Genomic DNA, 23,560 nt, shown 5'->3' with positions numbered 1-23,560 from the left:
CTCCAAACGGAGCTCCTGAAGGCCTGGAGGCAAGCCTTACCAGAACCCAGGGAGTTAACTGCCAGCAGCGGCTTCAGCTGGATCAAATCCCCTCCAGCCAACCCACCTGCTGACCCTCCCCACGGCTGACAGTGTTGGTCAGACAGCCTGTTCTGGTTCACATAATGTCCCCTGGGATCCTGCAGGCTGAATAAAATGCTGTCCAAAATAGGTCAGGTCTCCCACCCCTCACTTCCGTGGCTGCTGCATCACTGCTCCGTGGTGGCTGTCCTGTGCTAACATGGATAAGCCGTGCTCCTCTCGGAGCCAGCTTTTCCATCTGGAAAATGAGGGGTTGGGCCTAAGCAGCAGCCAGGCATAAGGGTCAGGGTCTGATGCCCTTGGCGCACACTGGGCAGCTCCCCAGGACCAAGGTGGGCAGAGGAGGCAGTGCTGAGTCCTGATGGGTCCTGCTGCGTACAGGTCCCACACACACACACACCGCCCCCGCCCGGTCCAGGAAGGTCCCCAGAGGCCGGTCCATGGGACTAAGAGGAAAACACGTAGAGGGCCACCAGGGCACTTATGCACCTCACGCAGCCCGCAGTCACTCTGCAGAGTCAGGACTCGGGGCCACAGTTTCAACAAAGAGCTCGCAGAAGCATTTGTCAGGCTGAGCAGGGATTGTGAGACTGAGCTCTGGTCAAGACTGGCCTTGCCCAGCTTGGTAGTTGGTGTCATGCCTGTGGCCAGGTGTCAGGTACGGCGAGGGAGGGGGGAATACCTAACCCATCCTTTCACCGGTTCCTTCAGCCAGTGCCCACCAAGCTCCCCCCAGTACATGGCACCCCTTGATGGGGGAAGGAGAGACACAGCTGTGAACTTGGCTGACCCTTCAGGGATCTCAGACAAGTGACCAGGCAACAGAGAGGGGACTAGGGTAGGGGGAGAGGCGTTTGGGTGCAAAATGGAAAGAGGCACAGGCACTGCACTCACGGGACGCCGAGGGCAAGCGCCTTTTCCAGTTTCATGCCCTCGTCTTCTCACCCGCCTCCCTCTAATTCTGGCCCTGCCAGACAGTGACAGTCCAGGGTGGGCAGTGCTTCTTGACAAGTGCAGGGGCTGTGGCGGCCCGGGCATTGGTTCCTGTCCTAGTCTGGGGGGATTGGAAGGGTTCTCCATGGCAGTGAGGAGTGTGGGCTCCTGGAAAAGGAGACTGCCCTCGGTCCTGCTGACTGCTCACCTCTCCGGGCCACCAACCACCCCTTTGCCAGGGCGGCCAAGGGCAGGTGGGCCATAGCCAGCATCACATCCTCCTCTCGGCCCTGTGCCAGAGCAGAACAGGCCAGGGAGCTGAGCGAGTGAGCTCATGGTGGCAGCAGCACGTGTGACCTCAGGGCACAGCTAGAGAGGAACCTGGGCCCACCAAGCCGGTCTCGGTTTGCCTGGGAGCACCTGGGCCTCCCCTGGAGACAGTGTGCCCTGCCTGGGCTACCCTGTGGGACTCAGCTCCAAGCCGGCTTCGCTGGGAGAGAGAACATCAAGGGGAAGAATGAAAGCAGGTGTCGGTGCCTGGCTGGACCTCGCCTCCAAGTCAGTTTGCTGTCCACAAATGTCTGTTTTGCGTGTCTGTTGATAGGTTTGTCCGTCAGTCGTTCTGTGACCCCGCGCCTTTTCTTCCTCTGTCTCTGTGTGTGTCCCTCTGTGACTGATAGGAGGTCAGACCGGGGCAGTCGCCGCAGCGCTGTCCTCTCTGGCCCTCATTGGTTCGCAGCCGCTCTCCGGGGACAGCCTCTGCCAGTCCCGCCCCCTGCCTGGGACCTGAGCGCGCTCAGAACCGCCTCAGCGTTTAGTCTCCTGCTCAAGACAGGAACGCAGCAGCCCACGCGAGTGGGGCAGACTCGCCGCACACCGGGCTTCTGGGCAGGGACTCGAGGCTGCGGGACTACCCCGGGACGCGGCGGCAGGAGCGCCGGAGGACGCGGAGGACTCCCCGCCTTTGCCCTCGGTGCACTCGGAGTCCCGGCGGCGCGGAGCAGTGACCCGAGCTGCGGCCGCGCTCACCACGCACCTCTGGCCGCCGCTGCAGCCCAGGGGCGCCCCGGAGCGTGCAGCTCACCGGAGCTGGGGGTCCGAGCCGAGAGGGCGGTTGTAACACCTCCAGACCGGTAATTCGGCGCCAGGGCTGGCGACGGCCAGACACAGGGGAAGCCCGAGGGGTGTGCAGCCGTCCAGCTCCCAGCCCCGGGGGCCGCCAGCTAACGGAAAGGGCTGCTGAGCGTGGAAGCCAGGGAGCAGCCGCGGCCGACTCCGTGGGCCCCAGCGGACCCAAAGGCACCAACCCGCGGTCGGTAGCGCGCAGCAGGGCAGGAGGGGAGCGCCATGGAGGCGCTGGGCGGCGCGGGTCCGCGCGGGGCGCAGTGAGACTGGCGGCCGGCGGCCGGGACCCGCGGGCCATGTACGGCGACGTGTTCAACGCCACGGGCGGCCCCGAGGCGGCGGTGGGCGGCTCGCTGGCCCTCGCAGCCACTGTCAAGGCGGAGGGTGCTTTGCCGCTGGAGCTGGCCACGGCGCGCGGTGTGCGGGACGGCGCGGCCGCAAAGCCCGACCTGCCTACCTACCTGCTGCTCTTCTTCCTGCTTCTGCTCTCCGTGGCGCTCGTCGTCCTCTTCATCGGCTGTCAGCTGCGCCACTCGGCCTTCGCCGCGCTGCCCCACGACCGCTCTCTGCGCGACGCCCGCGCGCCCTGGAAGACACGGCCGGTGTAGGGGCGCGGCGATCCGGGGCCGGCGGGCGCCGTGTGCGGGTCTCGCCACGAGCAGTGGGTGTGAGCCGCGCTCACGCAGGGCGGGCCTGACGCCGAGGGTCGCCGGCCCCTGGGCACACAGCGCCCTGACCCAAAGACCTTCCCTGGGCGGCAACCTGGGCGGCAAGGGAGTCGAAGGCATCAGGGTCCGGCTGCGAGTAGCTGTGGGGTGCCAGTGTGCGGGTCCTTTGGCGGCGGGTTTCTTCCCCAGGACAGCGATCCAGCCGGGACCTTTCTGAGACTGCGCCTCCGGGACGAGGCGCCTTCCCCGCTGTGCTGACTTCCTCACTTTGGGCACCGAAGGGGCAGGCACCGCGGGCGCGCAACCAGCCGGGACCTGGCCCTGTGGCAGTCTTCCCGCGGCTGCCCCCGCCTCGCCTACTCTTTGGCACCGAGGACCCCGCTAGGACCCGAGCACGAACTCAGCCGGACTTTGGAATGATGGCCCGTGGGGGCTGCGTGTCCTGAGGGAAGTGAGGGGACGCGGAGTTTTACTAGGTCCCGCCTGTGTCCGAGGATCGTTTTCTCTGCGGGCACGGGCGGAGGGGAAGCCGGTCTAGAGGCGCCGGGTCCCACCGGCAGCACTCTGTGATAGGGGATCCGCGTCCCACATTTCGAGGGGCCGCATGTCTACAATAAAACCTCACCGAATTAGACCCAGTGCTGAGAACACTGGTCATTGGTTGCGCCTTTTTGGAAAGGGGGATCCGAGCAGGGCATTCTGAGCAGCCTGAGAGCCAAGCACAACCCGCCTCCCTCCTCACTGTGGCCCAGGTCAGTTTTAATACTTCCTCCTCTTCAGCTTTTCTCCAGGGTTACTTGCTCTGGGACGTGTTTTCAGAGCTGCTCTCAAAGAGGAATCAAGGCCTCCACTGCTAAAAAAAAATTCCCTGTAAAGGGACTCCAAGGCGACCTCCCCTACCCTGTCCTCACCTTTGCTCTCAAAGCCTCTCTGGGCCTGAACCCTTCCAAGAGCCATTTCTGGAGCAGAACCGGAACCTAGCTGTGAAGGAAGGGCGTGAGGGTCAGGCCCTGGAGGCAGCTGCTCCACACTTCTTCCCAAATTAGGCAGGAAGCCAGGTCTGGAGAACACAGTGGAAAGCAATGGGTGAATAAACCCCGTTAGGAGGAGACAATCTTCAAAGAATTTGCGAGGGAACAGGAAGATTTATGATAACCTTGGCCATTTTCAGAGTAAACCTATTTCTAGGGTGTCTTCTTTATGGCGGTTTAAAATCGTTTCAGGAGTCACCTGGCTCAGTGAGGGCACTAGAGCATAAAGAATGACTAAAAATGGATTTGGTAATTATCTAATCCAGTGGGTCTCAACCATTTGGGGGTCATTCAGGTTTTGAGAATCTAAAGAATGCTAAGGACACTTGCCTCTGGCAAAATGCATAGAGGCACACAATTCTGCAAACCGGTCTTAGGATTCAATTCAAAAGAAGCTGGGGAAAGGCCGCCCTAGGGCTGGAGTCTCAGGCCAGAGCTCCCCACCACTTCCCATCCTGTACCTGAGAGTCCCCCAACCCGGCTCCCATCCCACAGAGCAGCAGAGAGGAGCCGAAGACAATATTTCACCCTGGGCTTGATGGTTATGCCTCGGAAAGCTAACGCCCGCCAAGCCCTAATGATGCTAATTCTGTGATAACCTCATAGAACAGTTTAATTTGGTCTTTGGAAATGGAGCCAAGCCTCCCCAGCCTCTAGTAAGCGTACCCCAGATAATCTGTGTGACTTCTGGTTTCAGAGAAGGCTAAATAGAATAAATGTAAGGAAACACGAGGACCTCCTGGCTGGCATAATGGCATCACAAAATGCTGATCTTGGGGACCTTTGGCCTTGATCTGAGGGCCGTGAAGGCAGGAGGCTAACGGAGAGGCGGAGTATTCCTCCTTCACCCCTCCCCATGGACAGACCTGAGGGCAGTGCACAGTGGTCAGAAGCACCGGCTCTGCAGTCTCACCGTCTGGCTTTAAGTCCCAACTCCACTGCTCACTGGCTGCGTGACCCTGTGCAAATTCATCTATTTTAGCCTGTTCTCCTGTGAAATGAGTATTGTATCACCTAGCTCTACATGACATGGAACGACAGAACCCATGAACATACTAGCACCCAAATGTTAGCTGTTATTATAACTGAGCCTGAGGTTTGTGGCAACACTGCTGAAAGAAGCTGGCCCACAAACAGGATGTGTCACTCCTGTCTACTGTGACCACAAATGAATGCAAGGGCTGTCCCTGCAGGGGAGAATATGAGGGGAGGACTGACTTGGAGGCCACCTGGAGTTCCTGGGCCAGAATCAGCTAAAGCTGGAGTGACCCAGGAAGCTCTTGGTACCCCTTAATACTGGCCCAAGGCATCAACAAGTTAAAGCTGAAAAGTGGTACAATGGAGACAACATGGAAAGCATCCCTCTGATGTTTCTATAGGGTTGCAGTGCCTTGGCCACCTAAGCTGAAGGCTTGAGCGCTTCAAATGAACAGACAGTTCTGGAAGAAACACCTAGGTAACGGCCGGCACAGAGCTGGAATCTAGTAACTAAGCAGGAACAGTGAGAGGAAGTAGATTAAGGTTCTGCTTTTTGTCAGCACAATAACCCAGAGTTTCATTCCCTTCTCTAAGCTAGTGTTCAACTAGCTGAGCAGTAATGGGACCTTGCTCATGATGGATCCAGCCAGTTTCTCCCCTGACAAGCAGGGATGTGGCTGAATTCATGTCCGCCCTCTACTGATGCAGGTAAGTGGACTACAATGTCGTAATTGGACATTTGGATGGATATCAGGGAGGCAGGTCTGCACACACACTTCCTCCTGCCCTCTATTCTTCCACAATCCCATGATGCCTTGCAACCGCCTTTGGAGAGCGGAGCAAGGCAGGCTGAAAATAGAAATAGGACCCATGCCATAGGTGTTTGGGCTGCAATGCCATAACCAGTCACTGGGAGCAGGCAAGAAGATTGAGAATGTGTTTCTGATGGCAGATGAGAGGGTGGGTTGGGTGGAAATTAGGAAGGTGGCTGTAGATGCCAGGAACCAGGGAGAAGCAGCACATTGTAGTGACCAAGAACTTCAGTCCTGGAGCGAGGTAACCTGACCTTGGCCATCCATTCTATGCCTTGGTCATGTTTCTGGATGTCTGAGAGCCTCCATTTCCTCATCTGTAAGATGGAGATAACAGTATCTGCCTCCGCTGATTTTCAGCATTGCATGAGACATTGTAGGCAGCGTTTAGCTCACCTTTGACATGTAGTAAGTGCTCTGAATGTGAGCTCTCCTTACCGCACGGTGACCATTCCAGAAGTGTTTGCTGCAAAACAAACAGCAACTGCTCTCCCTCAGTGACGGAGTCCATTTTCAAAAGCCATGTAACTATCAGTACATGGCTTTTGAAACACTAAAGAGGTCTGCCACTTCCCAGCAGGTATGCCCAGAGGCAGAGGGCAGCTGTCCTAGGTGTTTTGTCACTGCACTTTCCGCTAAACTACCGTGTTTCCCTGAAAATAAGACCTAGCCACTGGCCGGGCCGGTAGCTCAGATGGTTGGAGCTCCGTGCTCCTAACTCCAAAGGCTGCCGGTTCGATTCCCACATGGGCCAGTGGGCTCTCAACCACAAGGTTGCCAGTTCGATTCCTCAAGGGATAGTGGGCTCTGCCCCCTGCAACTAAGATTGAACTGCAACTAAGATTGAACACGGCACCTTGAGCTGAGCTGCCGCTGAGCTCCCAGATGGCTCAGTTGGTTGGAGTGCTTCCTCTCAACCACAAGGTTGCCGGTCAACTCCCGCAAGGGATGGTGGGCTGTGCTCCCTGCAACTAGCAACGGCAACTGGACCTGGAGCTGAGCTGCGCCCTCCACTACTAAGACTGAAAGGACAACAACTTGACCTGGAAAAAAGTCGTCGAAGTACACACTGTTCTCCAATAAAGTCCCGTTCCTCTTCCCCAATGAAAAAAAAGAAAATCTAAAAAAAAAAAAAAAAGACCTAGCCAGACCATCAGCTCTAATGTGTCTTTTGGAGCAAAAATTAATATAAGACCCGGTCTTATAAGACCTGGTATTATATGTTATATTATACCAGGTCTTATATTAATTTTTGTTCCAAAAGACGCATTAAAGCTGATGGTCCAGCTAGGTCTTATTTTCGGGGAAACACGGTAGCTCATCCACAGGTGCTTTTCACAACTCTCTCCAGACCGTATCCCTAAGCCCATTTAACACCTCCATTTAGATATCTCACAGGGAACCTAAAACTCATCTTTCCATATAAACTAGATCTTCCCTCCAGTCTTCTCCATCTCAGTGATTTGCACCACCATCTGGTTGCCCAAAGTAGAAAACCCGTGGTGGTCCTTCCTGACCCCAAACTCTTCTTCGTTCTCTCATATGCAAGGCACCACCACTCCACTCCATCTCCTCCCCTCATCTCCATCCTACTACTTGAGTTCAATGTCCAGTATTCTCTTCTGCCTCTCTCCAATCAAAGCACCTATCTGATCCCAGTATCTGCCTCCAGCCTGTTTACATACCGATGGCTTCTCCTTGCTCTCAGAACTGAAAACAAAACCCCGACCTTGGCCTACAAGCATCATCGGGCCCCCACCAGCCTCTCCAGCCTCATCTCCTCATACTCCTCTGTACTCTAGGCTCTAGTCACAATGGCCTTTCAACCCCTCAGGTCTCCCTGCCTAAGCTGTTTGTCTCTCCTCCTTCATGTGGCCAATGCCTTCTTATCCTTCAGGCCTCAACGTAGGAAGGAAGTATCTTTGAGGAAATATCTCTTCCTCAAAACAGGCTTGCCTGAGTTCTTAGAGAAGACCAGTTACATTCATTCATAGGCCCCTATCAGTTCCCTTCTCTCAGTTATTAAATAGCTACGTAATTCACAACCTAACGTCTCTCCCCCTGCTAACATGTAAGTTGTATGAGGTTAGGGCCAATCTCCACCCTGTTGACTGCTGCTTTCCCAGTGCCTTGCATCGTGTTAAATACAAAACAGGCGCTGAAGAAAGAGTTTTGAGTGAAATACAGTGGCAAGAGCTCTACAGAGGTTAAGGTACATTTGCCCATGGGTTCGTCATCTGAACACCTCAGCTTTGATTTTCTGCATTAGACGAAACTTGTATCAGATGAAATATTGAGCTGAACTCTCCTGACTGATTGATCCTCCAAGTGGCCAGTTTCCTAGCAGTGATAACGCAAAGTTGTTAGCAGCTGACATTTCTTGTATCCATCCGTGTATACACCTCAGTTATTATTCTATCTCCTGCAGGGACTAAAGAACATAACATTTTAAAGTTCGCTCCTTTAGCTGTTTCTGCTTGAATTACTCCTTTTCCTGCAGGGACGCTGAGGTCTCCGCAGCGTCCTTCATGTGCCTTCTGAACTGCGCTGACGCAAAATCAATTAAATCACTACTACACATACCAACTCCCTCACTTCTTCCAGGACTGGATCAAAGATTTCCTTCTGAACGAGCCCTTCCCTGGCCTTTTGATCTAAAACTTCAACTGCCTTCCTTCCCCCATGCTGGATATTTCAAATCTCGCTTTCCTGCTTTTTCTCCTTACAACTCTATACTGTATTTGACTCAGCTTGTTTGATGTCTCCATAACCAGAATGAAGCTCCTTGAGGGAAAGAACCTTTGTTTTGTTCAGTTTACCCTCAGCCTCACATCTAAGAGGCCCTCAAATATTAGATGAATGGATGAACAAATACTAATACTGCTCAGGACCAGGAAAAAATGCAGATATTCAGAAAAACAGAAGCAGAATCTGTTTTTCAGTTTCCTTCGTTGTCCGTTCCAGCTCTTTCTCCACCCTCCAAAACTGATCAGATAACCCGAAATAGACAGGGACCTTAAACACTAAACTATGTTACAGCTCCCTTTCCATGACGACAGGCGATGAGTCCCTGCTACAGCTCTGCTGCCAAGCATAACGCTTGACTTCTTTCTGAAAACCTTCCCAGATTAATCCCAAATGGCTTGTTTTGGTCACTTCAGTAATCTCATTAAAATATCTGGATAGGTAAGCTTGACATTATACATTTGGGAAAGGTCTGCCATTTAACAAAATAAGAGATAGCAAATAGAGGACCATGCTCTTTCAGGTATATAGAATTCAAGAAACACTTCAGAACCAAAACAATTTCTCCGAGAACCCTTTCAAATGAGGAGCTATAGCTCCACCCATCATCAGCTAAACTTTTGTCAAAGGAGGAAAAGGACAGATACAGTGACTGCCAGACAGATTAGAAGGGTACATGCATAAAAGTGTAGTGCTAGCTATTGTTTGCAGGGTTTTACTTTATACTTTTTCTGCACTGTTAAAAATCTCTGCATTGGGGTGCGAGGTCTGAGCAACAGGGCTGCCGGTTCGATTCCCACATGGGCCAGTGAGCTGCGCCCTCCACAACTAGATTGAAGACAACGAGCTGCCGCTGAGCTTCCGGAGGGGCGGCGGGATGGCTCAGTTGGTTAGAGCGTAAGCTCTCGACAAAGTTGCCGGTTCAATTCCCACCATAGGATGGTGGGCTGTGTCCCCTGCAACTAAGATTGAGAACGGCGACTGAACTTGGAGCTGAGCTGCGCCCTCCATGGCTAGATTGAAGGACAATGACTTGGAGCTGATGGGCCCTGGAGAAACACACTGTTCCCCAATATTCCCTAATTGAAAACAAAATTTTTTTAAATCCTCTGCATTTAGCTCATATAAAAGTATTTAAAATGAAATAACAGGCAAGGCTTTTAATGGATGGGAAATGGGGACAAAGTTATATGGAAACTTTCAATATCCATCCACAAAATTCAAAAAACTGCCTTCCTTGAAATGCCTCTCACAAAAATTATACACACATCCACTCGATAGAATACATATAGTAATATTCTTAAATATATATTCTTAACCACCAACCTAAATCCTCCTTCAACCTCACATCCAAGATACTTTAAGATGGAGAAGGTTAAGGAAGCTGCCAACAACTCTTCTTTATATTTTCCCTATAGCCTCATTCCCCTTTCTTTAAAGTACAACCACAAAGTGATTTAGGTCAAAAGAACACAAGAGTTCTGTTCCCACAAAAGTCAGTTTATTAAAATAGGCTTGCAAATTCAATACAACCAAAAACACAGCAATATTTTAAATGTTAAATGGGGGTAAAGAGTTTTTAAAAATGCTTCCTTCTTTGAACTATACTACAGAGCTTGGAACAAGGACTTTCTTATAAGCTTTCCCAGCATGCTGACAGCCTTCTTACAAACATTTATAAAATATGAACTGCATCAGAACTGCTGTAACATGGACTAGCTTTAGCCACTGAGGCTCATATCTAAAAGAAACCTGAAGAAGATGTCACAACTGATCCCCTCGTCGTCTGAACTGTTTTGGCTCTCGCAATTTGAAAACTAATTATCTTAAATCTGAGAGAATCCAACACCTCTCACTGTTCACTGAAATCTTTTGCCAGAACAAGTAATTTTTAAAATATGCTTCTAAAACAGCCAGTGAAGTCACTACTAAATACCTTACTGAATACCTAACACTCAAAATAAAAAGGCATGAGAAGGAATTGATTTAAAGAAATAGATTCCTTTGATGAAGCTTTCTCTACAGACAATAGTAAGTTTTTATAGTTATTCTTTCAGGTTAAAATATTCAGTTTGGGTTCTACTTTTCTAGTGGGGGCACATGGATTTTTACCATCCCCTCCTAATTAGAATGAGTTGCATTTTTGTACACACAACACAGAGGTGGCAAAAGTACACACTTGGTGGGGATGATAAAATGAATCTGTGATTTAATTTTTTTAAAAAAGGAGAAAATAAAGAAAAACAGCTAATTCACAAAGTGGATAAACAAGGGTTAATCTACTAAAGTGAAGCAGAATAAGAAATAATTCCTCTGAATCAAAGAAATACAAGAAATGTTATGATGTTAATAAAAACATGAGTTTTTATGTGCCGGGCACTGTTCTAGGTACTTTATTTGTATTACTTTATTTACATTTCCTCCAAATCCTATGAAGTCGGCATTCACTTTACAGAAGAGGAAACTGAGGCAGAGAGAGGTTCAGCACCTTGCGTAAGAGCACAGAGCTATGGAAGCTGAGGCCCAGGCCTCAAACGCAGGCAGCTGACTCCATAGTCAGCTCTGCTAAGAGCTGTTCTACCTCCCAATCACCGGTGAAGACCTCTCCTTTAGAGATGCCTCTAGAGAAGGGAAATTAGTGGTTAAACTCAAAGACGGCAGACGACAGACCCAAATCCTTTTCCAAAACTAAACTAACAAAGAAAAACACATCAACTGTCTTACAAACAGAATGGAAAAACACTGATCATTCTGACCCAACCTCAAGCTGTGGAAAGGCATGATATTTCCATCACTAGTGCAAACACAAATTAACACGGCTGGTTACAGCAACTGATAATCTCATCCTTCTTATAACTCCATTCAATAAAACAAGTAAAAAATGGAGCAAAAAAAAAAAAAAACTCAAAAAAACAAACACAAAAACCCACACAAACATATTAAGCAGGTTTTGAGATTTATTAAAATAAAGTATTAGCAAACAATATGCAAAAACAAAGTTCTTAAGAGTTATGGCTTTGAAAAGCACAATACAGTAAAACCTAATACATTTTTATAAGTATCAAAAAGATAACAGCATTGAAGCACGTTGCTAGAATTTCATTTTCTACAACAAACAAGCAGAACAAGTACAAATAAGAAGCAGACCTAGAGTGCAGTCATTGGTTTGGTCTTTTTCATCTGTATACGAAGTATCTTTTTAAGAGAACATGGGCAGGTACGTATAATTTTCATGATTACAATCTCATCCAATTTTAAAATAGGTGATTTTCAAAATGCAAACCTTAACCAAACAGGTTAAGAAGAAAACCACTTGCCCAACTATTATCTTCAAGAGTCCTACAGTAAAAATACTGTATAAATAAATCAAAGCAACATCATCTGTAATGGTGTGAGAAGGGAAAATCTGACTCTAAAAGATTTCTCCTTTTACAAAGAACTTGGGCTTGTCTGGCCTCACCAGAGTTTGGGTATAGCTAACACCAGCTAGTATTAAGAAGGCACTATCTAATAATGAGGGGGGAAATCTACCTGTACACAAAATTCTGAACATTTTAAAAACAGCATCTTCAAATAAAACCTTAAAGGACAATGGTATAATGATTTTAAGAATTTTAAGAACAGAATTATTGAGACAAGAACCATGCAAACCTTTCTCAGTATTCATGAATGACAGAAGAATCTTGCTCTGCCTGGGTCTTTTCAACAAAATAACTCATCACTGGTTTTACAGCAATTGCTACCAGCAAATAGTACAAAATAAGCTCTTACTTTAAAAAAGATTGTTATGTAAAATCCCTCACACTGGTTTTGTAAACCATCCAATTTTCGGGTGACACTTCAATTACAACATAGTTGTATTTTAGAAGACGAGTTTCTATTAAGTATAATCCAATATAGCAAAGGCTTGATAAAGACTGTTACCTCTTATAGTCATGACATTCTGAACTGCAATCCAGTGAATTCCAAAGAACTGTCCAGTTTCTGTGCAGCAGGAAGAATTGTTTATGCAGAAGAGATGCCTTGAATTCTCATTTTCCATACATGTATCTTCTGTGAAGAGAAATCCTCCCCAGAATCCCACCTGTGCCAGTGAGGAAAATGCTGCTGCTCTGGAAAAACAGGCATCAAACCTGAGGTTACCTCCAAAAAGCTGCCATAGTTAATATTTGAGACCATCCATAAACCAATGCTTAGGAAAACTCACTCCCATAAAAATTACCAAACACTTCTAAAACCACCAGGCTATCTACTATCTTAAAAGATCTGTGCTTATCTAGCTGATGGGTATAAAGAGGAAACATATTCCTACCGGAGAGATTAAGTGAGGATTTAACTAAGACGACAAAGAAGGGCTCTGACTCTCTGAAAAGTTAACAGGTCCAAAATTAAAGTCATCATTGGAAGCTGGATTTCATAATTCACAAGAGTCTTCCTTCTTCAGGAAGTACAAAAGATATTAATATATTTTAAGTGGGAAAGTGATAATGAGCCAAAGTAATATTAAGCAAACAACTAGAAAAAGTATAAAGAAATGGATCTAAATTGGTGTAAAAGATGCTCTTCATAATAAAAACACATCGCTGTCAAACTCTTTGGAGTCTCTCCGCTATTGGTAGGATTTCATTTTTTGTATAAATTGCCTCCTTTAACAGAATACCAGTACAGGGAAACTGTTTCCCACAGGTACCCTCGTGTAATACTGAAGTTTTTAATAATGTAAGCCCCACTTCTTCTCTTGACAATACATTTCAGGTCTGAATACATATTGATCATTTGACATCCTAAAAGGATGTCTTACTCTCAAATGTTCGAAAAGTATAAAATGGCTAAATCCTCTTTCTGTACCATTAGGTTTAGCTTGTTGAGCTATCTAGTAATATTACTGTGGACTTTGCCTCAAAAACCCAGCCAATTGTATTATCAGTTTTCTTATATAACAATAGAATGTGAAAAATGATTTCTATTCTGATGTGTGTGTGTGTGTATGACCTTTTGATTGATGTCTTCCTTAAATTCTCTCTACAGAAAAAAATGTTAGCTTCAACAGATCAGTAACATGTCTACTAGTTTATATTCCACAACTTAAGCAGGCAATACCAACCAGACCATAATACCAATCAGAACACCTACTATGCAGAGAAGTTAGTCAAATGTACCTCTTAAATTGTTTTTTTCCCAATCAACATCTTTCTGTTGCTTTAACTCTTTACTGAGATTTTGATTCTATTCTTCTTTTTTGCATTTACCAAATTGGATGTAATTTTATTATTCCTAGACTCTGTCTTTTCAGCTGGCATACATTAACATATTGTACATGCTATAAAATGTGATTATTTTAATGGTATTTAAGTTTTATATACCATTCTGAGGATTAAAGAAATACTTAAAAATTGTAATTTTCTGAAATGGTTTCTTTCAGAGGTACTTTCTTTCCACTGGTCACAATTTTACTTACTTTTAAAAAAATCTCATTGGCAATTTTTATTTCCCATCGATAGATATTGGGCATCCTCAGAAACCATAGAAGCACCTAAATTGTTTTCATTTAAAACCCAAGGCTGCGGAGTTTACAACTTCTAGGAAACACAACAGGCTTATACTTCTCCATGAAACTCAACTGTTAACAGCTTCAGCACCATCATTCACGAGACACAACTCCATAGAGAAAACACAGAAAAGGGCAATCACTTAAAATCCTGCTAATAACTAAAGTCTATGACATGAATAAAAATTAAATTTTAATTAACTCAATTGAAAGCATCAATAAAACAATTCAATAGTTTCCATCAGTTCAAGCCCACTGAAGTTGATTACAGGTATCTGTCATTCAAGCTAGATAGTTTTTTCTACAAATTTGTTCCAAAGATTGTGCTATGAGCCCAGTGAGTAAAATGATGTAAATAAAAACTGTTCTATCACTAAGCAAATAATATCCTCTTTCATGTGGCTGATACAGCTCTGAGAGATTGAGAATGCATATCAGGTACATTGATATCAGGTACACTGACTGTCACAAAGTATTCTTTTACCCAGCAAAGGGCTGTGAGTTGAAACACTCATTCATGGCACTTCATCTGAAAGAACTAAAACCATCCACTGGCTGCACTTTGTAAAAGCAATAAATAATGTCACAGAAAACAAAAGGAATTGCCTTCTCCTTTCATCAAGATATGCATTTTCTTCCTCATAAAAGCAGAAAGGACAAGGAAGAAAGTCAAACCAAACTAACATTTTAAACAGAAGACTAACATGGCTCCATATACTTACAAAAGGCACCAGAAAGTAAGATTCTTTAGATAGGTAAATTAGGTCATTTTTTTCAAAATAACATCTTTGTTCTCATGCCATAACCAAGAAGAGTCCATCTGACTACTCCCTAAAAAAGGGTTGAGCCCTTTACCCAAAGCTTTTAAGCATGATTGATTTCAATGGTATTTTAGAGTTTGCACGTCTTTCCTCTCTGAGGATGGTATTCTGGGAGGCTAACACTCACATAGGTGCTTGAAAAATGTTAAAAGACAGCGTGGTAACTGAGAGAACAGTTGGCGTCCTTTGCTACGGGAATGCTTTAACTTCAGCTACCTCAGCAACCACTACTGAGTCCTCTAAGTATCAGACGAGTAGCCTCATCCTTGGGGCCAGACTGAAGAGAAGAGGCTCCTATGGCTACAGCATATAGGTCCTTCCATGGAGAGACTGAGGCAAGTAAGAGCACTGGAATTAAGTACACGATTTTCCAACATTAATAACATCCATAAAACTGGAATTAAAAAGGCACCTTAAATTGGAGCTAGAGAATAACAGTCTTATAATCTACATTGAAAATACAACAAAAGCTAGAAAAAAGGGTTAACTTCCTACAACTGTAACCTATAAATTGCAGTGTTTGTTAATACAAAAGGGGTACCAAGGAAGTAAGGAGGAGTCTTAAGTCCAAGTCACTTGAGTGTGTTTCACAAAAGGTTACATTAAGAACTGTCACCCATCAAAGTGCAAAATAAAAGATTAATGCATGTCAAAATTAGAGTTCTTGCAACACTGGCCAAAAGCAGCAAACGTAGCTGAACAAGGCCGTGCACGCAATGTCACTAGCTATAAAGCAGTACTTATGACAGATTCTGAGTAAATGACATATACTGGAGATCCATTGTTGGCAGTATTTTTTTAAAAAAGGAAATGTTTTACAAAAGATATATTGAGTGAAGTCACAATACAATGACATACATTTAGCTGTATTAAATGTACATTTTATGATGTCATCTAGAAAACTATCGCTTTGTTTTTACTGAACACTACTTGTTAGAGTAGTGCGTAGCGTTCCTTCAAATAGAAGTTTTTTTTTTTATAGTTTCTTTTAAGCCCCTACTATATGCTTTTACAGAACAATGAATTATACTTTTTTAAAGTTGGTAGGACAAAGAAACTGGTAAAAGTACAGCTTCTGGAGGATCAAAAGTCAAAGGACTTTTCACTGTATATATACCCACTTATACAGTTACAATTTTTCATCATGTGATGTATTACTTTTTCAAAACAAATTTAACATAAAAAAATTGTTGAGACAATAAGGCAAAAGTATGTTCCAGTTTAAGATTAATGCCAAACTTTTGAACTGGAGCATGATAGTTACTCTGCATCTTTCACAACACTTTTGAAAGTTAATCACATGAACATTAATACACACAAATGTAGATTCATCACAAAATACAAAGGTATTGGTCACAATTATGTAGAAAAAAATAAGCTATTTTCCATGTAAGCTCACAGTATCTGTACTGAAAGTTTCCCTAAAATTAAAACAAGTCCACTAATAACGTATTTGAAAAGAATACTTCTGCACTATGAAACAGAAGATATGGGGTTCAGAGGGGAGCCCATCTGAGTGAGGACTTTATCCAGCCACTGAAGAGGCCCGTGAAGATGAATCTCAATCCAACATGGCGTGCTGGTAACATCCTGCCGGTGATATTCTGCTCCCCAGCCCTGGGAAAATGAGCATACATCACAGCAAATCCTTCTTTAAATTGTCAACCAGTGGAAACCAATTTTAACATACTAACAAAAATATACTTTAACAGTAGACATGCTGAATGTACTTTAAGAAATATTACAAAACCAATCTTAGCATTCATTCATCACGGAGTTACAAGCAACACAATAGCTGCATTACTGAAAGATATATGAATTTTTTAAATAACATATAATTCCCTTAACAGAAATGTTTCAGATTTTTAAAAATTTTATAAAGTTAATACAGTGCAGTATCTCATAATTTAAAAATTAATACTTCTGAAGTAAGATACATTCTCACTTAGTGAGATAAATAAAACCTATAAATAGCCTCTCGTAAGTTCACATCAGATTTTGTTACCAAAAATTGTTCTCAGGTTTTAGGTTTTTTAAAAATACCAGATAAGGCATTGTAGATCTGATCAATGCGTGCAAGTGTACTTAAAGTGGCAATCTATCAATTATCTTTTAAAATGGGAAATTACTGGGATGAATTGAGCTGGAACAGTTTAGCCTAAAACTCCAGACAAAGATGAAAATATTTTCACTTTCATTTGCCTGGATTTATCAAACTGTCTGCTTTACTGCCTATAGTAGTCCTGGCCCAGGAAAATTAGGCTGTGGGGGAGAAAAGATTAAACATGCAAAAGTCACATTTCTACAGAAGTGGGGAATTTTCGAGGCTACTAACAAACTGATGTATGTAACAGACTATACAGCAGAGCAGCAAGGAAGCACCAGACTGTGGGACTAAATGCCGAGAAGAAGAAACCCACAAACAGCATTTGACAGTTGCTCTTCTTTGACTGAATCCATAAGGACCAAGTGTATATAGTACAAGTTGCCTAAATATATCACTGAAATTGTTTCCAAATTTTGTTCATGAACCATCATCTTTAGAACACCAATAAAACCTGGCCAAGAGTAAATGCTCAATTTGAAAAGTTCTTTCAACTTTGCAAATCCTTAATAACAGAACTTAGATAAAAGGAAAAATAATTTTAGTATCCTAAATTCTTTAAGTCACTCTAATGGAATCTAATAATAATTGAAACCGTTAAAGCTAGGGAATTTAAAAAGATATTTAACATTAAATGCTTTCTAGCAATTTAGTCTGTAACTGAAATTCTTTATAAACTCAGCCCATACTCAATATCACAATTCATATCAATGCCATATCATGTATAATATCTGGATTATAAAATAAAATCTTAGACCTATCATGTGGTTAAAGTAATAAATTCAAGAATTTCATTTAAAAACCTATTAAATCAGGTCAAAAATAATTACTACCTTTTATTTACCAAAGGCTTTTTTAAATTATATCCTACAGATACATACAGTGACTCAAATTAAGCTACAGGTCGCAACTCACTCACCTTGACAAAACTCATGCGAATTGTACACATTTTGGTAAGCTCATATACCGCCTCAAACCCGTGGTTAACAGACTGAGCCAGCAGCTGCGCAAACTCTTGGTTGTTAAAAATTTTGAGGCTGCAGCTGCTGGGAATCTTACAGACAGTGGTAGGATGAAAGCCGTGATGAAAGTTGCAGTTCCTACTCTGTACAAATATGCTGCTGTCACTGAGACACTCTGCATACACTTCTCCGCCAACGTAGTACAGATGAACACCTTAAAGAGACAGGCATTACAAGAGTCAGCTTAACAAAGTAGCATAAGGAGACCTAAAAGGCTGTATCGGAGGGGCAACCAAGAATACTCAGGCATCTATAGCCAACTCCCCAGTCTTTAGATAGAAGCTACCACTAGATGGCCTTACGCTGCTGCCAAAGATAACCAAGAGGCTGATGTCTGCCTAAATCTAAAATTATCCTCAACTAAGACTCAAGCGTCAAGTCAGCAAGCAACATAGTAGGTTATCAGTTTGTAGGTTTTTCCCTTTTCCAACAATCATTTATCATCTCTATGAGAGAAAGCAATAGCAAAAAACAAAACAAAACAAAAAACCCACAACAAAAGTGCTTTATGATAAGTCCTTTCAAAGGAATGCTTGGTGCTATCAACTTAGTCATTTGGCAGTATTGCACTCTTTTTGCTAATGGAGAGGATGGCAGCATTTAAAAAAACCCTAAGGCACATATGTAATTTCAGGTCACAAGAGGAGCTTTTAAATGGCAGATTTATTTTACTTTCCTTTAAAACAAAAATGTTTTGGGTATTAAAAAAAAATATGTAAGTAAATGTGAGTATAGGTTCAATATTAAAAATTCACATTATACAGCTAAAGCTGAAGTTGCTCCCAACTTTTCAGTATGCAAACAGTGCTAAAAAGACCATCCTTGTACAAATGTACCTCTGCACACATGTGAGTCACAGACTTGTACCAGACTGTGACATTAAAAACCATTTTTCTTTCTGAGCAAATAAAAATGATCCGCAGAAGAAAGGGTCCTAGACCTATATACTGGGGGAAAAGGGAAAACTGATTCTAGAATTTAAGAATTCACCAAGTCAATTTCTCTTGAATTATTCTTTGGTAGTGGGGAAAAAAAAAAAAATCAATGAATAGAAGTGAGGCATTTCACCTAAAAAATCAAGCTGTCAGTAAACTCGGGAGAGTGGAAACTTTCTTGTCAACTTATTTTTGGCCATAGTACTTTTCTGAGTCTCTTATATAAGAAATTGAATCACAATTATAGTTATTTACCTTTTGTTCTGAATTTGGACTAAGATTGTTCTCAAGTCAAAGAAGCAAAGAGCAGCAAGTGGTTAAAATAAAACTTCTTAGGAGGCAGGCAGTACACTACCTGGGATAGGCTTACTTCCTGACTATTTAATGCATGAGATTCTGACATTTCATTGCAGCGTGAAAAACTGTTTGTTATGGCAATTGTCTTACAGGATGAATTATAAATAAAACCCTGTTACCTGAATCAAAAGGTGGGAGGGGTGGTGGTGAAGCCACTGAAGATTTATGTCACTCAGACTGGATTTCCTACCTGTAACCCTGATCCTCCAACATAGAGGAAAGTCATCTCAGCCCAAAATACTCCACAAATATCATAACTATAAAATTGTAATCCTTCACCAGCATTCATATATTCCACAAATATTTGTGGTGTATTTACTATGAGCCAGGCACTGTTCTAGCTGCTGGAAATACTGTTGTGAACAAAGCAAATTTCTGTAAAGCTTATATGCCAGTCAGAAAGGTATTCAAAAAAGAAACATAGAAGTAATATGATCTCAGATCTTAAGTACTATGAAGAAAAACTGAACAGGATAAGGAAAAGAGGACTGATTATGTCTGTACTTCAACACCTGCAACTTGAGGGCAGAGACCACGCCTAAGCTTCTCTGTCTGCTCCAACACCCTACACCATGCCTGGTACACAGCAAACACAACAAAGAGAAATCAACTGAATGTAGGCAAATGACAAAGTTACCTTTTCCAATATGTCGCCTAGTGTTTTCAATTGTCGAATTTCGATTAACGTTTGACAACAATCCCAAGCAGAATCTACTTTTGTTATTTGAAGGGTCTGTGAATCCATCTACTAACACACTAGTAGAAGATGCATGAAAAGCTTCCCCAACACGATTGTTTAATTCGTAGTAAACAATTGAACACCAATGTTTGGGCTCTTCATAGGCAACAGGCTGAACATCTGTGAACAAACCAAACAGAAACAATGTTTAATGAATGATTATCAGAAACTCCAGATTCTTTATACATTTCCCCTTAGCCCAACCCAAGCACTACAGGAAATAGAACATTTTCAAGACATTTCACTAGCGTCTCACTGTCCTTTGTAGCTTTCAGTTTGTACCCAAAAGACAAACACTGAAATTCCTCGAATATGACAATTTAAAAAATTATACAAATACAAGGATAAACAACATCACATTTTAAATTGTTTTCTAACAGAATCTAATCCAGGTTTAAATTTGTGATTACAAACCTCTGTTTCAGCATCCTGAAAGATTCAACTATACCAGTATCTATAAAGTTATTCTAAACAAAACTCTGAACTAAAAAAACGAGGTAGGACTCTCAGAAAATTAGAATAGAGGGGAACTTCTTCAATTTGATTAAGAACATTTACAAAAAACCTATAGCTAACATCGTACTTCATGGTGAAAAACTAGAAGCTTTCCTGCTAAGATCAGTAACAAGACAAGGATGTCCTCACCACTCCCTTTCAACACTGTCCTGGAGGTTCTGGCTAATGCACTTAAAACAAGAAAAGCAAATAAAAGGTGTAGAGATGGGGAAGAAGCAATTTTAAAAAAAGGACATGACTGTCTACATAGAAAATCTGAAAGGATTGACAAAAAAAATCCTCCTGGAACTAACAAGCTATTATACAGCAAGGCTGCAAGATGCAAGGTTAATATACAAAAGTCCATCGCTTTCCTACATACGAGGACCAGCAATGACCAAGTGGAATTGGGCATTGAAAACTCATTACCATTTACATTAGCACTCAAAACATGAAATACTTAAGTAAAAATCAAACAAAATAGATACAAAATATTTATGAAAAAACTATAAAACTCTAATGAAAGAAATCAAAGAAGAACTAAATAAGTGGATATTCCATGTTCATAAATATGAAGCCTCAACATTGGCAAGATGCCAGTTCTTCCCAACATGATCTATAGATTCAATGCAATCTCAATCAAAATCCCAGCAAATCATTTTGTAGATATCAACAAACTGATCCTAATGTTTATATGGAGAGGCAAAAGACCCAAAATAGCCAACAAAACATTGAAGAACAAAACTGGAAGAATGGCACTACGCAACGTAAAGACTTACTATAAAGCTACCGTAATCAAGACTGTGTGGTACTGGCAAAACAAAAGACAAGTAGATCAAAACAACGGAAAACAGACCCAAAAATAGACCCACATAAATATAATTAACTGATCTTTGATGAAGGAGCAAGGACAATAACGGAGAAATGACAGGCTTTTCAACAAATGGTACAAGAACAACTGACATCCAAGTGCAAAAAGATTAATCTAGATACAGACCTTATACCGTTCATCAAAATTACCTCAAAACGTATCACAGACCTAAATGTAAAATGCAAAACTATAAAACTTCTAGAAGATAACATAGGAGAAAATCTAGATGACCCTGAATAAGGCGATTCCTTTTAAGATACAACACCAAGGTATGATCCATGAAAGAAATCATCGATAAGCTAAATTTACTAAAAATTAAAAACTTCCACTCTGCAAAAAACACAAGGGAATAAAAGACAAGACAGATTGGGAGAAACTATTTTCAAAAGACGTATCTGATAAAGAACTATTATCTTGAAATATACAAAGAACTCTTGAAACTCAACAGGAAAATGAACCCACTTAAAAAATGGGTCAAAGACATGAACAGATACCTCACCGAAGATATTCACATGGCAAGCCAGCATATAAAAAGATGCACCACATCACGTATCATCAGGGAAATGCAAAATGAAATAGCAACAAGATATCATGTTTCCATGACAGTAAGTCCGGGTCTTATATTAATTTTTGCTCCAAAAGACACATTAAGGCTTATGTTCAGGGGATGTCATCCTGAAAAATCATGTTAGGGCTTACTTTCCAGTTAGGTCTTATTTTCGGGGAAATGCGGTACCACTACACACCCATCAGAGTGGCCAAAATCCCAAACACTGACACCAAATGCTGGTGAGGATGTGGAGCAACAGGAGCTCGCACTGACTACACGATAGGGGAGAAACGTAAATGTAAATTACTAAGTGAAAGAGCCAATCTGAAAAGGCTACATACTGTGTGATTCCAATTATAGGACATTCTGGAAAAGGCAAAACTATGGAGACAGTAAAAAGATCAGTGGTTACCAGGGGTTAGGAGGAAGGGATGGATGAACAGGCAGAGCACAGAAGACTGTTAGGCAGTGAAATGATTCTGAACGGCACTATAAAAGTAGATTCACGTCAGTATTCATTTGTTACCACCCACAGAATGTACAGCAGCAAGAACGAAGCCTAATGTGAACGATGCATTTTGGGTGACAATAATGCATCAGTGTCAGCTCTCTGTTTGTACTATCTGTAGGCTCTGGTGCAGACGCTCGTAGTGGGGTAGGCTGTGCATGTGTGCAAGCAGGGGGATGTTAAGAATTCTGTACGTTCTGCTCAGATTTGCTGGGAACCTAAAACTGCTCTCAAAATTAAAGTCTGTTAAGAAAAAAAATGAAAGAAAAAAACACAACTACGTAAGTAAGCCTTACCTTTGGGTAAAAGGTGGTATACACTTTAAATATTAAGTACCAGAACTGACTATGGAACAAAATTTATACATAGTAAAAAATACAGACTGTCCCTGACTTGTGATGGTTCGAGTTAAGATTTTTCAATCTGCAATGGTGCAGAAGCAACACGCATTCCCTAGAAACCGTCCTTTGATGTTGCATTTTGCTCTTCTCCCGGGCTAATGATACACAGTCCGATACTCTCTCGTCAGGCTGGGCAGTGGCCGTGGGCCACAGCGCCCAGTCAGCTACAGGACCACGAGGCTAAACAACTGGTCACCTACAGCACCTTCATTGTGTGACAGGATTTTGCCCAACTGGGCTACTGTAAGTGTCTGAGCACATTTAAGGTAGGCAAGACTTAAGCTATGATACGAAGGTATGACAATTACGTTCGCAAACTCATCCTAGAAAAAGTGCTACATACCTCATTGCTGAATATCACTACGGTCACCTTCAAAGTACTCCCCTTGGGAAGCTATGCACCGACACCAGCACCTAGTGCACCCTTCAAAGCAATTTTGGAACTCTCTTTCTGGAATGGCCATCAGAGCTGTCATCGTATTACCCTTGATGTCCTGAATGTCATCAAAATGTCTTCCTTTCAGTATTTCCTTTATCTTCGGGTAAAGAAAGAAGTCATTGGGAGCCAGATCAGGTGAATGGGGAGGGTGTTCCAATACAGTTATTTGTTTATTGGCTAAAAACTTTCCTCACAGACAGTGCCGTGTGAGCTGGTGCATTGTCGTGATGCAAGAGCCATGAATTGTTGGCGAAAAGTTCACTTCGTCTAACTTTTTCACGCAGCCTTTTCAGCACTTCCAAATAGTAAACTTGGTTAACTGTTCAGCTGGTACAAGTTCATAATGAGTAATCGCTCTGATATCAAAACAGATTAGCAATAGCATTGTAACAAGTTC

At 43.2% G+C, this 23,560-nt stretch overlaps 2 protein-coding genes across 2 annotated transcripts in view; one reads left to right on the top strand and one right to left on the bottom strand.

Moving 5' to 3' along the window:
* The first annotated feature begins 2,023 nt into the window (after positions 1-2,023).
* SMIM32 (small integral membrane protein 32) lies at positions 2,024-3,436 on the top strand. The gene has a single exon (XM_033096544.1). It carries the CDS (start codon positions 2,436-2,438, stop codon positions 2,745-2,747), a length of 312 nt encoding a protein of 103 aa, XP_032952435.1. The 5' UTR covers positions 2,024-2,435; the 3' UTR covers positions 2,748-3,436.
* Positions 3,437-11,317: 7,881 nt separating this feature from the next.
* SMAD5 (SMAD family member 5) overlaps positions 11,318-23,560 on the bottom strand; it is a 46,204-nt gene continuing 33,961 nt past the window's right edge. The window contains exons 5-7 of the mRNA XM_033096308.1: positions 19,798-20,019; positions 17,766-18,022; positions 11,318-16,359 (exon numbers count right to left, since the gene is read on the bottom strand). Coding sequence (XP_032952199.1) covers positions 16,216-16,359; positions 17,766-18,022; positions 19,798-20,019 — 623 coding nt within the window. The 3' untranslated portion in view covers positions 11,318-16,215. The remainder of the gene's footprint in view (positions 16,360-17,765; positions 18,023-19,797; positions 20,020-23,560) is intronic.

Source organism: Rhinolophus ferrumequinum, chromosome 24 (assembly GCF_004115265.2).
Source record: "Rhinolophus ferrumequinum isolate MPI-CBG mRhiFer1 chromosome 24, mRhiFer1_v1.p, whole genome shotgun sequence".
Lineage (NCBI taxonomy): Eukaryota > Metazoa > Chordata > Mammalia > Chiroptera > Rhinolophidae > Rhinolophus > Rhinolophus ferrumequinum.
The sequence above is the reverse complement of the archived record's forward strand: the minus strand, read 5'-3'. Positions and strand labels throughout refer to the sequence as shown.

What these genes read in the sequence shown, in the direction of transcription:
- SMIM32 (XM_033096544.1), top strand. Translation starts at nt 2,436, where the DNA reads ATGTACGGCGACGTGTTCAACGCCACGGGCGGCCCCGAGGCGGCGGTG.